This window comes from Penicillium hordei (genome assembly GCF_028827395.1).
Source record: "Penicillium hordei strain IBT 12815 chromosome Unknown utg000006l_segment0_segment0, whole genome shotgun sequence".
NCBI lineage: Eukaryota > Fungi > Ascomycota > Eurotiomycetes > Eurotiales > Aspergillaceae > Penicillium > Penicillium hordei.
The window spans coordinates 750,148-761,282 of record NW_026623147.1 but is presented as its reverse complement, the minus strand read 5'-3'; the positions used below and the strand labels follow the sequence as shown (position 1 = coordinate 761,282).

Sequence of the window (11,135 nt, the reverse complement as noted above, 5' to 3'; positions counted from 1 at the left end):
TAATAACACTAAGTTAACACAAGATAGGAGGAATAAGAAAACATGAAGGAAAAAGATGATGAGATTAGGACTCCAAACAGAGGGTGTAGGATAACCAGAACCAGGTCGCCGGAAGTGGGGATGGAAACGCCGTTTCGTAGATTGTAATATCGTGAGACATAAGGGTCAATTTGAGGATGAGTTGTGTGGGTCTAGGCTTTGCCTGAAATGTGATATGGTCTTGGAAATCCTCAAATGACATGAGCAGTCGAGATGACGATCAAAACACATAAGCGAAGGTGAGGAGTGCGAGAGGAATAGAGGATGACATAGAGGGTATTTGAGGAATAGCAAACGGGATAATGAACCCAATGGAGTTTTGAGAGAACCAAACTTCTCATTTGGAATGGTGACCAGGAAGCACTGCTTAGCCATGTAGTGCCAGACACAACAACAAGAGAGGGAATATGAGACACACGACGACCAATTAGTCACGTAGGAAGTCATACATGAGATCGTTTTGGGCACCAGCAAGCAAGTTCGGCGATATTAGCGGTTAGCGGAACTCGACTGCTGGTGCACATCCACGATCTTCGACATGCTTTAGTTCAAGCTGTTGAAACCTGTAATTGTGAATTAGCGTCAGAAAATCGAGAATATTCAGAAGGAAAACATTCACGTACCGCTCGCTCTTCGCATGGAAGTATACGCCGCTCACAGTTCCCTCGATCTGGTTGAAGCAGATATAATAGAATCCCTCGAAGCTAGCACCTGAGATCGTCCGTACTCGATGGTCGGGAACAAGGAAAGATTCCTTCCATCTCATGAATATGTGTTCACGCTGGGCGAAGTTCCGGTATGTGAAATCCGCTCGTTTAGCCTGTTTAGCCAGCGGACGCCAGGCAGGGAACCGAGACCAATGGTGCAAGTCTGTCTTTTCCGACGCGCCCCATTCCTCATTACGAGTCTGGAAAGTGTGTTTAGTGCCGATGATTTCTCCTTCAAAAAAGGTAGTCAAGGTAGGATGATCTTCTGTGAGGCCTGCGGAGAACAACAAACGTTAGTTGAGCTAGGCCTAATGCACGTCCCCGATGCGCACGAATCACATACCTTGGATTCTAAGGTAGCCACAGAGATAGGACTCAGCCATATCCACATGCTTGATCTCGACATCGACATTGTAAACCTGGCGGTCTGATTGCTGAGTTCCTGCGAACTTGCTGCCTGAACGAAGAAACGAGGTGTGGTTCGGTAGAAGCTATGACGATGGTCAGAAGATGGCATAATACACCGGTAGGGCCGATACTTACACGAACGTTAGAGAATTCCCAGTTGAGAAGCGACGATCCTGGGGGCGCTGTAGGTGACTGGCTGCGAAGGCAGGTTGACTCGGCAGGGGATGTAGCCCGGACTGGGTCATCCTCCTCAACGCTCGTCGGCTTTCCTTCCGACTTCATCGGTTCGGGGGTGCTACCATCCTCGGATCGACTCAACATGGGGGGCACAATTTGAATATCGGGTGAGGGAGCATCGAGGGGATCGCTGTTCGATACAGTATCGGGAGAGTCTCGCCAAGCCGAGATCCTCTCAGGCTCCGGTGGACATGTTGTGCGGGCGGCGATCGCTGCGGCGATCGAGTTGTTACTCGGAGTTGGCATTGCAAATTAGGGAAATAGGGGAGGGGACATTGAATCGAAGCAAAACACTCCAAAGCAAAATAAAAAGAGAAAAAGAGAGCAAGGGGGATGAATCATTCGAGATCAGCGAACTAAGTCTTTTAAGGCCTTGAGGAACGAGCAATGCGGGGACAGACCAGGTGGGTCAGCTGTTTCTGCGCCTGGCGCGGCGCCACCTTCAATATCAGTTATGTAATGTCGGTGCCTCAGGCCACAACCAATTAAAGCCAGGGTTTTGTCTATACCTAAAAAGGTACAATGTTATACATTATAAGGATCAATGGCATGCCCAATCTTTTGTCCAAATCAGGATAGGTTGGGCAATCTTGGGGCACCCCTGCACAGTCCAGGACGAGTTGGAGGAGAGCGTATTCTTTGATATAATCATGCCTAAGTAACTTTAATGTTCCTTTATACAAGCCCAGCTTGATGCCCAGTGAAGCCCTATTCCCAATATATACCTCCCGACATCGCTGATGTGGATATCAAATACGAACTCAACAATATCCCGGTGCCCCCGGGGATATTAATGAGGTGATCTGGCAGCGGAATTGAAACCCCTTAATTATACATAATTGGGAGAGCTCGCCGGGCGTGTACAAGTGTAAGGCCTCAAGGAACTTGTCCCATACTTGAGGGATTAGTGCCGGATTGTCATTGCGGTAAATTGGATATATAAAGCAAGACAGATCACCTGTAGGAAGAACAAGCTCGATAAACTCCTCAACTCTCATCGGAGATACTAGGACCTAAGGCTCGAATAAATGGTCTCAAGCTATCTTCTGCCATGTTTTTGAGCGTCTTGCTTTGGTATATTCATACTAGTCCAAGCAGCTACAAATACACAAGACATAAATTGCCCAGAAACGATCGAAGGTAGACATGTCTGAGGCCTGAGGGGTATCAATCTCATTGTTTTTGTGCTATAATTGAGTTCGCATCCCAAGAAACCCTCAATGAACGCCTGATGAGTATCATCAAATCAAAACCCCCAATTATTCTTCAATTTCTTTTATGCGCCCAATAACTAGATGGGCTTAATCTGTAAAGCAGGGGATGGTCAACCGATGTTCGAAGCATAGAGGCAAGATTGGCAATACCTTAAAGTGAAGGGAGATCAGCGAGAATACAAGAGCTTTCAGATCCTGCACAAGATAGTAAAAGACTCGAAGACCTTCGGGGTCGTCGGATTCGGTCACATCGACTAGCGAGCCAATCTTGGCGGTCTATACAATTCAGTGTTAGCTGATGGCCGCTTTCATAAGCTAGGTCGATCAATTACCTCGAAGGAGATGTGCTCATTTCCAATACGGATCTCCAGTTCTTGGCGTCCGTCCTTGTTCTTCTGGGGCCACTTGGAGTCATCCTCCCTAGAAGGGGTCAGCGCGGGTGTTCTTCCTGTGAGATAATGTGAGTGCATACTTGAGGATCTCGCTATCCTTGATAATGCGCTTCACTTCTTCAACCATCGCATCGCTCACGCACACTATTACTTTATCAGTTTATGTTCGCTTCTCTTTTTGATATGTATGCTCCTGCTCACTTTCTTTGCGGATGAGGGAATCATTGCGGTAGTTCGAGTTGTTCGCATATCGCACGGCGGCACTGCTACCTTCGGAAATGGTACGGAGATCAAACTCTGCATGTAAGTTAGTTACTGAGTAGAATAAAGTGATCATGACCGGCATGTAGACTTACCTAGGAACTCATGTCCAAACCGCCCAGAGTGACCTGAGCTGTGAGGACCGTCAGCAGCTGAGGAAACCCGGGCTCACTCATATCATCCTTACTAGTATCGGAGGTAGAAATTCTCATTCGACATCCTGGGGAAACTCAAACGTAGAGGTCGTAAGTGAATGGGGAGAGCAATCAACGTGGAAGTGGCAGTTGAAAAGCGGCGGGTTGGGCTTAGTCATCCACACAGACGGCGCGCGCCGGGGGGGCCAGATTAAGGGACAAGTTGATGGTCCCTCCCCATTGCGCTTCATATAACATCTAATGATTTCTAGGCTGGCGAGGGGTGTTGCTTTACACTAATTGCTTGTTCTTGATATCTGGCGTAACCTCCTATTCCCGGGAGAATTACCCCTACTGTACGTGTTGATTCCTACGTGCTGATGTGTCCCCAAAACAACCCCGGAACTGACAACTTGCAGCTCTCTTTCTGTTCCGATTCCCCCCAATCCACCACCATGGCGTCGTTCCTTGAAAATACCTACAGTTTGGTCCATGTGGACAATACTGCCGACCAGCCGACTGTGCAAGAGCTGAAGCTGCAGCTGGAGAAAGGCAACGATGAGACCAAGTTGGAAACAATGCGGACAATTGTCACCATCATGCTGAATGGAGATCCTATGCCGCAAATCCTCATGCACATCATTCGCTTTGTGATGCCGTCGAAAAGCAAGTCCTTGAAGAAGTTGCTCTATTTCTTCTATGAAATCTGCCCCAAACACGATTCTACTGGCAAGCTCAAGCAAGAGATGATCCTGGTTTGGTAAGGATGCCCCTGGCCATTGCTATATAGTCTTTGTGTCTGACAAGACTTTCTTTCGCAGTAACGGCATTCGCAACGATCTTCAACATCCCAACGAATACATTCGAGGCAATACTCTCCGATTCCTCTCCAAACTCCGCGAACCAGAGCTCATTGAGCCCCTCCTCTCCTCCGCACGTTCGTGTCTGCAACATCGACATGCCTATGTCCGCAAGAATGCCGTCTGGGCTGTATCTTCTATTTTCCAGCACTCCGAGTCCCTCATTCCCGACGCGCCGGAGTTGCTTCAGTTGTTCCTCGAATCGGAGACCGACGGCACCTGCAGGCGCAATGCCTTTGCAGCGCTCATGTCCATTAGCCACCAGAAGGCGCTCGAGTATCTGCGCACCACGTTTGACACAATTCCCAACACAGACGAGCTGCTCCAGCTAGCCGAGTTGGAGTTCCTCCGGAAGGATGCAGTACAGAACACTCAGAATAAGGTGGGTTTACAGCGTTCAAAGTAATAGTGTCGGGATCACTAACGAACAATAGTCGCGATACCTGAAACTCATGCTCGAGCTCCTCGACGCCTCCACTAGCACCGTTGTTTACGAAGCCGCGACGTCTCTTACCGCCCTCACAAGCAACCCTGTAGCCGTCAAAGCCGCTGCGAGCAAGCTGATCGAGCTCGCGATCCGGGAGGCTGACAACAACGTCAAGCTAATTTGTTTGGAACGTGTGAACCAGCTCAGAATTCGCAATGAGGGTGTCTTGGACGACCTGACCATGGAGGCCCTACGGGTTCTCAGCAGCCCTGACATTGATGTCCGGAGAAAGGCCCTCAACCTTGCCATGGAGATGGTCTCGAGCAAGAACGTGGAAGAAATCATCATGTTGCTCAAGAAAGAACTTGCCAAGACCGTCGACGAACAATATGAACAAGTAGGTCACAGTCATTTTGCACAACCCGGCAGTACTAACGACTCCCACAGAATAGCGAGTATCGCCAAATCTTGGTACAGTCAATACACTCCTGTGCGATCAAGTTCTCCGAAATTGCTGCTAGCGTGGTTGATCTCCTGATGGACTTTATTGCCGACTTCAATAATAACTCCGCCGTCGATGTGATTTCGTTCGTCAAAGAGGTCGTGGAGAAGTTCCCTGACCTGCGTGGGTCAATTGTTGCCCGCTTGGTTTCAACCTTGAGTGAAGTCCGAGCTGGAAAGGTCTACCGCGGAGTTCTCTGGGTTGTTGGTGAATACTCCCTGGAGGAGAAGGATATTCGGGATGCTTGGAAGACGATCAGAGCCAGCCTTGGTGAAATCCCGATTTTGGCATCCGAACAACGACTCCTGGATGAGGTTCCGGATGACAACGCCCTGCTGATGGAGCAGGCCAATGGCCAATCCAAGGCCGCACCCACTGGATCCCGAAAGGTGCTTGCAGATGGCACGTACGCCACCGAAAGCGCTCTCACCAGCCAATCGGCGGCAGCTGCTCGTCTCGAGGCTGTCAAGGCCGCACAGAAGCCTCCTCTGCGCCAGCTTATTTTGGACGGCGACTACTACCTCGCAACGGTGCTCTCTTCAACTTTGACCAAGCTGGTGATGCGTCATTCTGAGGTGTCGCAGGACACTGCTCGCACCAACGCTCTGCGTGCCGAGGCTATGCTTATCATGATTTCCATCATGCGCGTTGGCCAATCCCACTTCGTTAAGGCTCCTATTGATGAGGATTCTGTGGATCGTATCTTGACCTGCGTGCGATCCTTGGCCGAATTCTCCGAGAAGAAGGAGCTCGAGGCCACTTTCTTGGAGGACACCCGAAAGGCGTTCCGTGCCATGGTCCAGGTCGAGGATAAGAAGAGGGCTGCTAAGGAGGCAGTGGAGAAGGCCAAAAGTGCCGTCCAAGTTGACGATGCTATCCCTATTCGCCAATTCGCCAAGAAGAACGCTGTCGAGGGCGGAGAGGAGATCGAAATGGATCTTGCCAAGGCAACTGGTGGCGATTCTACCGTGGAAGATGTCTCTTCGAAGCTCAGCCGGGTGGTGCAATTGACTGGTTTCTCTGACTCCGTCTATGCTGAAGCCTACGTCACCGTTCACCAGTTCGATATTGTTCTTGACGTCCTGTTGGTTAACCAAACAACGGAAACTCTGCAAAACCTGTGCGTGGAATTTGCAACTCTTGGTGACCTCAAGGTCGTTGAGCGACCATCCACAAACAACCTAGGCCCGCGCGACTTCTTGAATGTCCAGGCTACGGTCAAGGTTTCGTCAACCGACACCGGTGTTATCTTTGGTAACATTGTCTATGACGGCGCCAGCTCTACCGAGACCCATGTGGTCATTCTCAACGACATCCATGCCGACATCATGGACTATATCCAGCCCGCTCACTGCACCGAGACCCAGTTCCGTACTATGTGGACTGAGTTCGAGTGGGAGAACAAGGTTAACATCAACTCCAAGGCTAAAACCCTGCGTGACTTCCTCAAGCAGCTGATGGAGAGCACCAATATGGCCTGCTTGACGCCCGATGCTTCGCTCAAGGGAGATTGCCGCTTCCTGAGCGCGAACCTATATGCGCGCAGTGTATTTGGTATGTCTTCAACCCTCTGATATTCTACCCCTTTCTACTTGATATGATAACTGACTTTTCAACTAGGCGAGGATGCACTAGCAAACCTGAGCATCGAAAAGGAGGGAGACGATGGGCCGATTACAGGATTCGTGCGGATAAGAAGTCGCTCCCAGGGTCTAGCACTGAGCTTGGGCTCTCTGAAGGGTCTCAAGGCAGCGACTGCATAGGTCAATGTTTTTCCAGCGGTTTGCGGTCTATATCATGTTTTTTATCCTTTTCACCCTTATCTTTCTGTTCTGTTCATTCGAGACGAATTTGTTTACTTATATGTCTCTTTATTGTGTAGATGAGATGAATGTCTCATCAGGAGTAGTGGATAGAGAACAATGTCTTTGATATTACCAGGGTATTATAGTAGCCTCTAAGCAGCTATAATCTATTTATATACATGAATGTTTTAGTATTCTTGGGAAATATATATTGTATTGTACTATGTTATTTATATGTTCAAGTCAAGGGTTGTCATATTTTTAAGATGCAGGGACCACACGTCTGGGCCCAACGGAACTCCACGGCTGCATATCAGCACTTTCATTGTTCTATCATTAACTTCCTCTCAGATCCATCTATTCCTCTTTACATATTTATAATGCCCTGAATATCCCATCATTATCCAATATGTCCTCCCCAGACGACTCTTTGCAGGATCCGCACGACACCACGCTGACTGTCGACGAATCTGTCACTTTGACCGTCGGCGCAGACTCGCTTCTCATACTTGGTATGGATTACTCCACACCCGGCGCGTGGGCATATTCTCACCCATGCAGATAACCGCCCGGCTAAAGCAGATCGTCGCTGCTGCGGATTGCTCCAGTCTAGTAAGTTGGCACTGGCCCCTCTAATAATCGAGCGTTATCGCGGGCGCGACTGTTGATGGAAATGATCTGACGGAGCTGTGCGCGCATTTTAGAACCAGAAACCAACCATGCCATCTCGTTGTACAACATTCTCAGCGCCGAAGTAACCGCTTCTAATCTCGTCATCGCCTATGCACAGCCTGCTACCAAGGACGATATTTCCGTAACGACCGTCCAGTACCCAATCTCCGAAAAAGAAAAAAAGGTCGCCGACGCATGGGTGCAGCAACTACTTGACGGGGCATATGGTAAGGCACTACGAGGAAAACGACTGAAGGTATTGGTCAATCCTTTTGGAGGGAAGGGGACAGCTCCGAGTTTGTATCAGCGATATGCGGCACCGGTTTTCGCCGCGGCGAAGTGTCAAGTGGATGTGCAGACCACGGAATACAGGGGTCAGGCGGTCGAAATTGCGGAAAATCTCGATACCGACGCCCACGATGCGGTTGTTTGCTGCTCTGGTGATGGCCTGCCATACGAGGTGTTCAACGGGCTGGGCAAGCGGCCAGATGCTCGAAAAGCGCTAGCGCAAACCGCCGTTGCGCTGCTCCCATGTGGCTCTGGAAATGGGATGACGTGGAATTCTTTCGGGACTGGTAGCGTCTCGATTGCGGCGCTGGCAATCGTCAAGGGGCTGAGGACCCCGCTGGACCTAGTCTCGATCACCCAGAAGGATTCGCGCACGCTCTCTTTCCTCTCGCAATCTTTTGGCATTGTTGCCGAGTGTGATTTGGGTACTGAGAACATGCGTTGGATGGGCGCTCAGCGGTTTACATACGGTTTTCTGGTTCGTTTGATGCGGCAGACGACATGGCCTTGTGATATAGCCATCAAGGTAGAAATTGGTGACAAGGAGGGGATTAAGGAACACTACGCTGCGTGGTATACACGCCCAGAGGAGCCGGATGCTGACAGCAAACGCCTCGAAATTGCTGCACAGTCCCCAGGCCTACCAGAGCTCAAGTATGGCACAGTCACGGACGAGCTACCCCAGGGGTGGGAAGTGGTTACGGGAGAAACTATGCGCAATTTCTATGCAGGAAATATGGCTATCATGTCGAAGGACACAAATATGTTCCCTGCAACATTGCCGGATGACGGCCTGATGGATGTGATCACTGTCGACGGAACAGTCAGTCGTGGTACAACGATTACTATGATGAACGAAATCCCCAATGGTCGCTTTTTCGACATGCCAGACCTAAATGTCCGCAAAGCATCTGCATTTCGTCTAGTCCCCCACCAGAAGGAGGGCTATATCAGTATTGATGGTGAAAGGGTGCCTTTTGAAGCATTCCAAGCTGAGGTCCACCAGGCACTGGGCACGATCCTCACCAAATCGGGTCGTTCCTATGAGGCGGCAGGCCCCCGCTAAATCGTGCTTTTAATTCGCCTCTTGAACGAAAGTCGCCATTGGCTACCGTCCGTCCTATCGTTGTTGAAAGTCCGCTTTCTATATATCTGCTGCTTGCTGGGTCTTTTGCATCCACCCATGATACCCTAACGTGAAAGAACAATTGGTGCTTTGTCTATAAGTCGCGTTAGACATTTTATATTCTGTGATCAAGCTATGCAGTAAACCCAAATGAAACAGAAGACCTGTGAATACATTCTGTAGTCCTTTACACCTGTATACCTAGTACCAGCTTCTTTATAGAACCTGTGACTGAGTGATGGAGATAATCGCTAGCACGCTGTGCAATGAATTCAGTCTGTTTATACAAATCCTGTTCACATACTATAACTAGAATATTCATTCGAAGCCACCCCATTCCTCCTCACTGTCATCGTCCTCCTCAGACTTTCTTGTCCGAACACCCCACTCGAACAACCGCTCATCCTCCAAGGCCTCAGCTGCCCTCGTCCGAACAGGCTTGTAAGCACTTTCGGCGCGGAGCTTCTCCAGGGGTCTCAGAATAAGCTCAATGGGCACATCACCCTTGATCTTCCGCTTTGGGGTCTCCTCATCCTCGTCACCAGCTACCTCCTCAAACTCAAGAACCTTCTCCAACTCATCGACCCAGATGTCAATAAGATGGTAACGCAGCCCGTCAGGACCATGCGGCATAGGCACGTAATTTGGGTCTCCCTCATCCGGAGCTTGATCCTCGTCATAGTTCAGCGGACACAAAGGACCCTCCTCGATAATAGAGATATAAGCCGCAAGATCGGGGAATTTAGCCTCAGCGTCTTCGGCACTGTCCTTCTCCTCCTCGTCTTTGACGGTCTCAGCCTCAGCCTGCTTCTTCTGCTTCTTGCCGCGGCCCTGCTTGGCTGCATCTTCGCGCTTGCGCTTTTTCCCATCTGCGTTCTTTGTTGAGGTCTTGTTCTTCAAAAGGACTTCGAATGCCACGCCGACGTAGCAACGGATCAGCATCAGGTACTTGTCCAGGCGGATGCGGTCTAGTGAGTGGTAGTCCCGGCCGATGGTGATCCAGAAGGCGCGCAGGAAGCGGTGGAGAGTTGCTTGGGGGAGGGAGGGGACGAGAGAGTAGGAGAGTGCGCGGGCGAGGGCTTGTTGTGTGAGGGGTCTGTCGGAATGGTAGAAGCCTGGGAGAAGGTTAGTTTGTTGCGCTTTGTGTTCGGCGGATATAGTGGTAGTGCATACAGTAGAATAGGCCCTTCCATAGTTTCAGGAGATCCACGAGGGTCAGATCGGTGCGAGACTGCACGAATTTGGTTAAAGACTCGAGAGCCTTGTCGCGGACTTTCCGGTCTAGAGGGATCGATTAGCGTTGTAGTTTTCCAATTGGGCAAAACAATATTCATACCACTAGAACCAAGCTCCCTCACAAAGGGAGTTTTTTGGCCGTCCATTGGTATGGTTATATCTCAAGGAATGAGAAGACTAGCGATTGAGATACTTAGATACCAAGGTAGAGGTGGTCGTTGATCTCGGGGAAGGTATACAGAGAATACCCTTAAAGGTATGCAATTTAGTTGAGTTCAATCAAAAGTTCGAGACTATCGAACTGTCTTGATTCAAAATCCAGATCAAAGATTGCGATAAATTATTTTTTTTCTTTGCGATAGAGTTGTTTGCATTGTTTGTCCAGGAGCTCCAGATCGGTGATTATCTAAGTATTTGGAGCCTAAGGTATAAGGCAGCACATTATCCGCTGTCCGCAAGGTTGGAACGGCTACCTAGTTATACACATCCACTAAGCGAGAAGTTATGAAAAGTATCGGAAGATCCTCGCTCCTTATTATAGATATACTTCATATGTAATGAGAAGCAATGCATGGATCTATCGCCAAAGCTGACCCCAGAAGTCCTTCTCTAGAAAAAGGCCTGAGTATGTTCAAGCCGTCGATTAGGGGTCAGTGGTCTATAATGTCTGTTTTATGCGACCCTTCATACTTCCAAGTTTGGGGAATATAGGTGACTACTTACCAGGATAGGAGAGTTATGCTTATAGTCTCTCCAGAACTGTCGATCAATACTAATCGCCCACTGAGCGCCTGGTAAAAGTCAGCCCGAATAACAGGATCTTGATG

General features: G+C 49.4%; 5 protein-coding genes across 5 annotated transcripts; 2 read left to right on the top strand and 3 right to left on the bottom strand.

Annotated features, from left to right (window-relative positions):
- Positions 1–535: 535 nt before the first annotated feature.
- N7537_010967 (GID4/VID24 family protein) lies at positions 536–1,637 on the bottom strand (the record flags this gene model as incomplete). The annotated part of the gene is made up of 4 exons (XM_056902021.1): positions 536–602; positions 663–1,020; positions 1,090–1,237; positions 1,290–1,637. 4 exons carry the CDS (start codon positions 1,635–1,637, stop codon positions 536–538), a joined length of 921 nt encoding a protein of 306 aa, XP_056747308.1.
- Positions 1,638–2,682: 1,045 nt separating this feature from the next.
- Positions 2,683–3,477, bottom strand: N7537_010966 (mago nashi family protein; the record flags this gene model as incomplete). The annotated part of the gene is made up of 7 exons (XM_056902020.1): positions 2,683–2,697; positions 2,756–2,881; positions 2,938–3,025; positions 3,078–3,141; positions 3,199–3,294; positions 3,354–3,391; positions 3,446–3,477. 7 exons carry the CDS (start codon positions 3,475–3,477, stop codon positions 2,683–2,685), a joined length of 459 nt encoding a protein of 152 aa, XP_056747307.1.
- Positions 3,478–3,847: 370 nt separating this feature from the next.
- Positions 3,848–6,944, top strand: N7537_010965 (coatomer subunit beta; the record flags this gene model as incomplete). Its single annotated transcript, XM_056902019.1, has 5 exons — positions 3,848–4,152; positions 4,214–4,634; positions 4,687–5,076; positions 5,127–6,735; positions 6,802–6,944. 5 exons carry the CDS (start codon positions 3,848–3,850, stop codon positions 6,942–6,944), a joined length of 2,868 nt encoding a protein of 955 aa, XP_056747306.1.
- Positions 6,945–7,395: 451 nt separating this feature from the next.
- N7537_010964 (uncharacterized protein) lies at positions 7,396–9,012 on the top strand (the record flags this gene model as incomplete). The annotated part of the gene is made up of 3 exons (XM_056902018.1): positions 7,396–7,498; positions 7,548–7,598; positions 7,691–9,012. 3 exons carry the CDS (start codon positions 7,396–7,398, stop codon positions 9,010–9,012), a joined length of 1,476 nt encoding a protein of 491 aa, XP_056747305.1.
- Positions 9,013–9,390: 378 nt separating this feature from the next.
- Positions 9,391–10,454, bottom strand: N7537_010963 (ribosomal RNA processing 1 family protein; the record flags this gene model as incomplete). The annotated part of the gene is made up of 3 exons (XM_056902017.1): positions 9,391–10,187; positions 10,246–10,353; positions 10,409–10,454. 3 exons carry the CDS (start codon positions 10,452–10,454, stop codon positions 9,391–9,393), a joined length of 951 nt encoding a protein of 316 aa, XP_056747304.1.
- Positions 10,455–11,135: the final 681 nt, after the last annotated feature.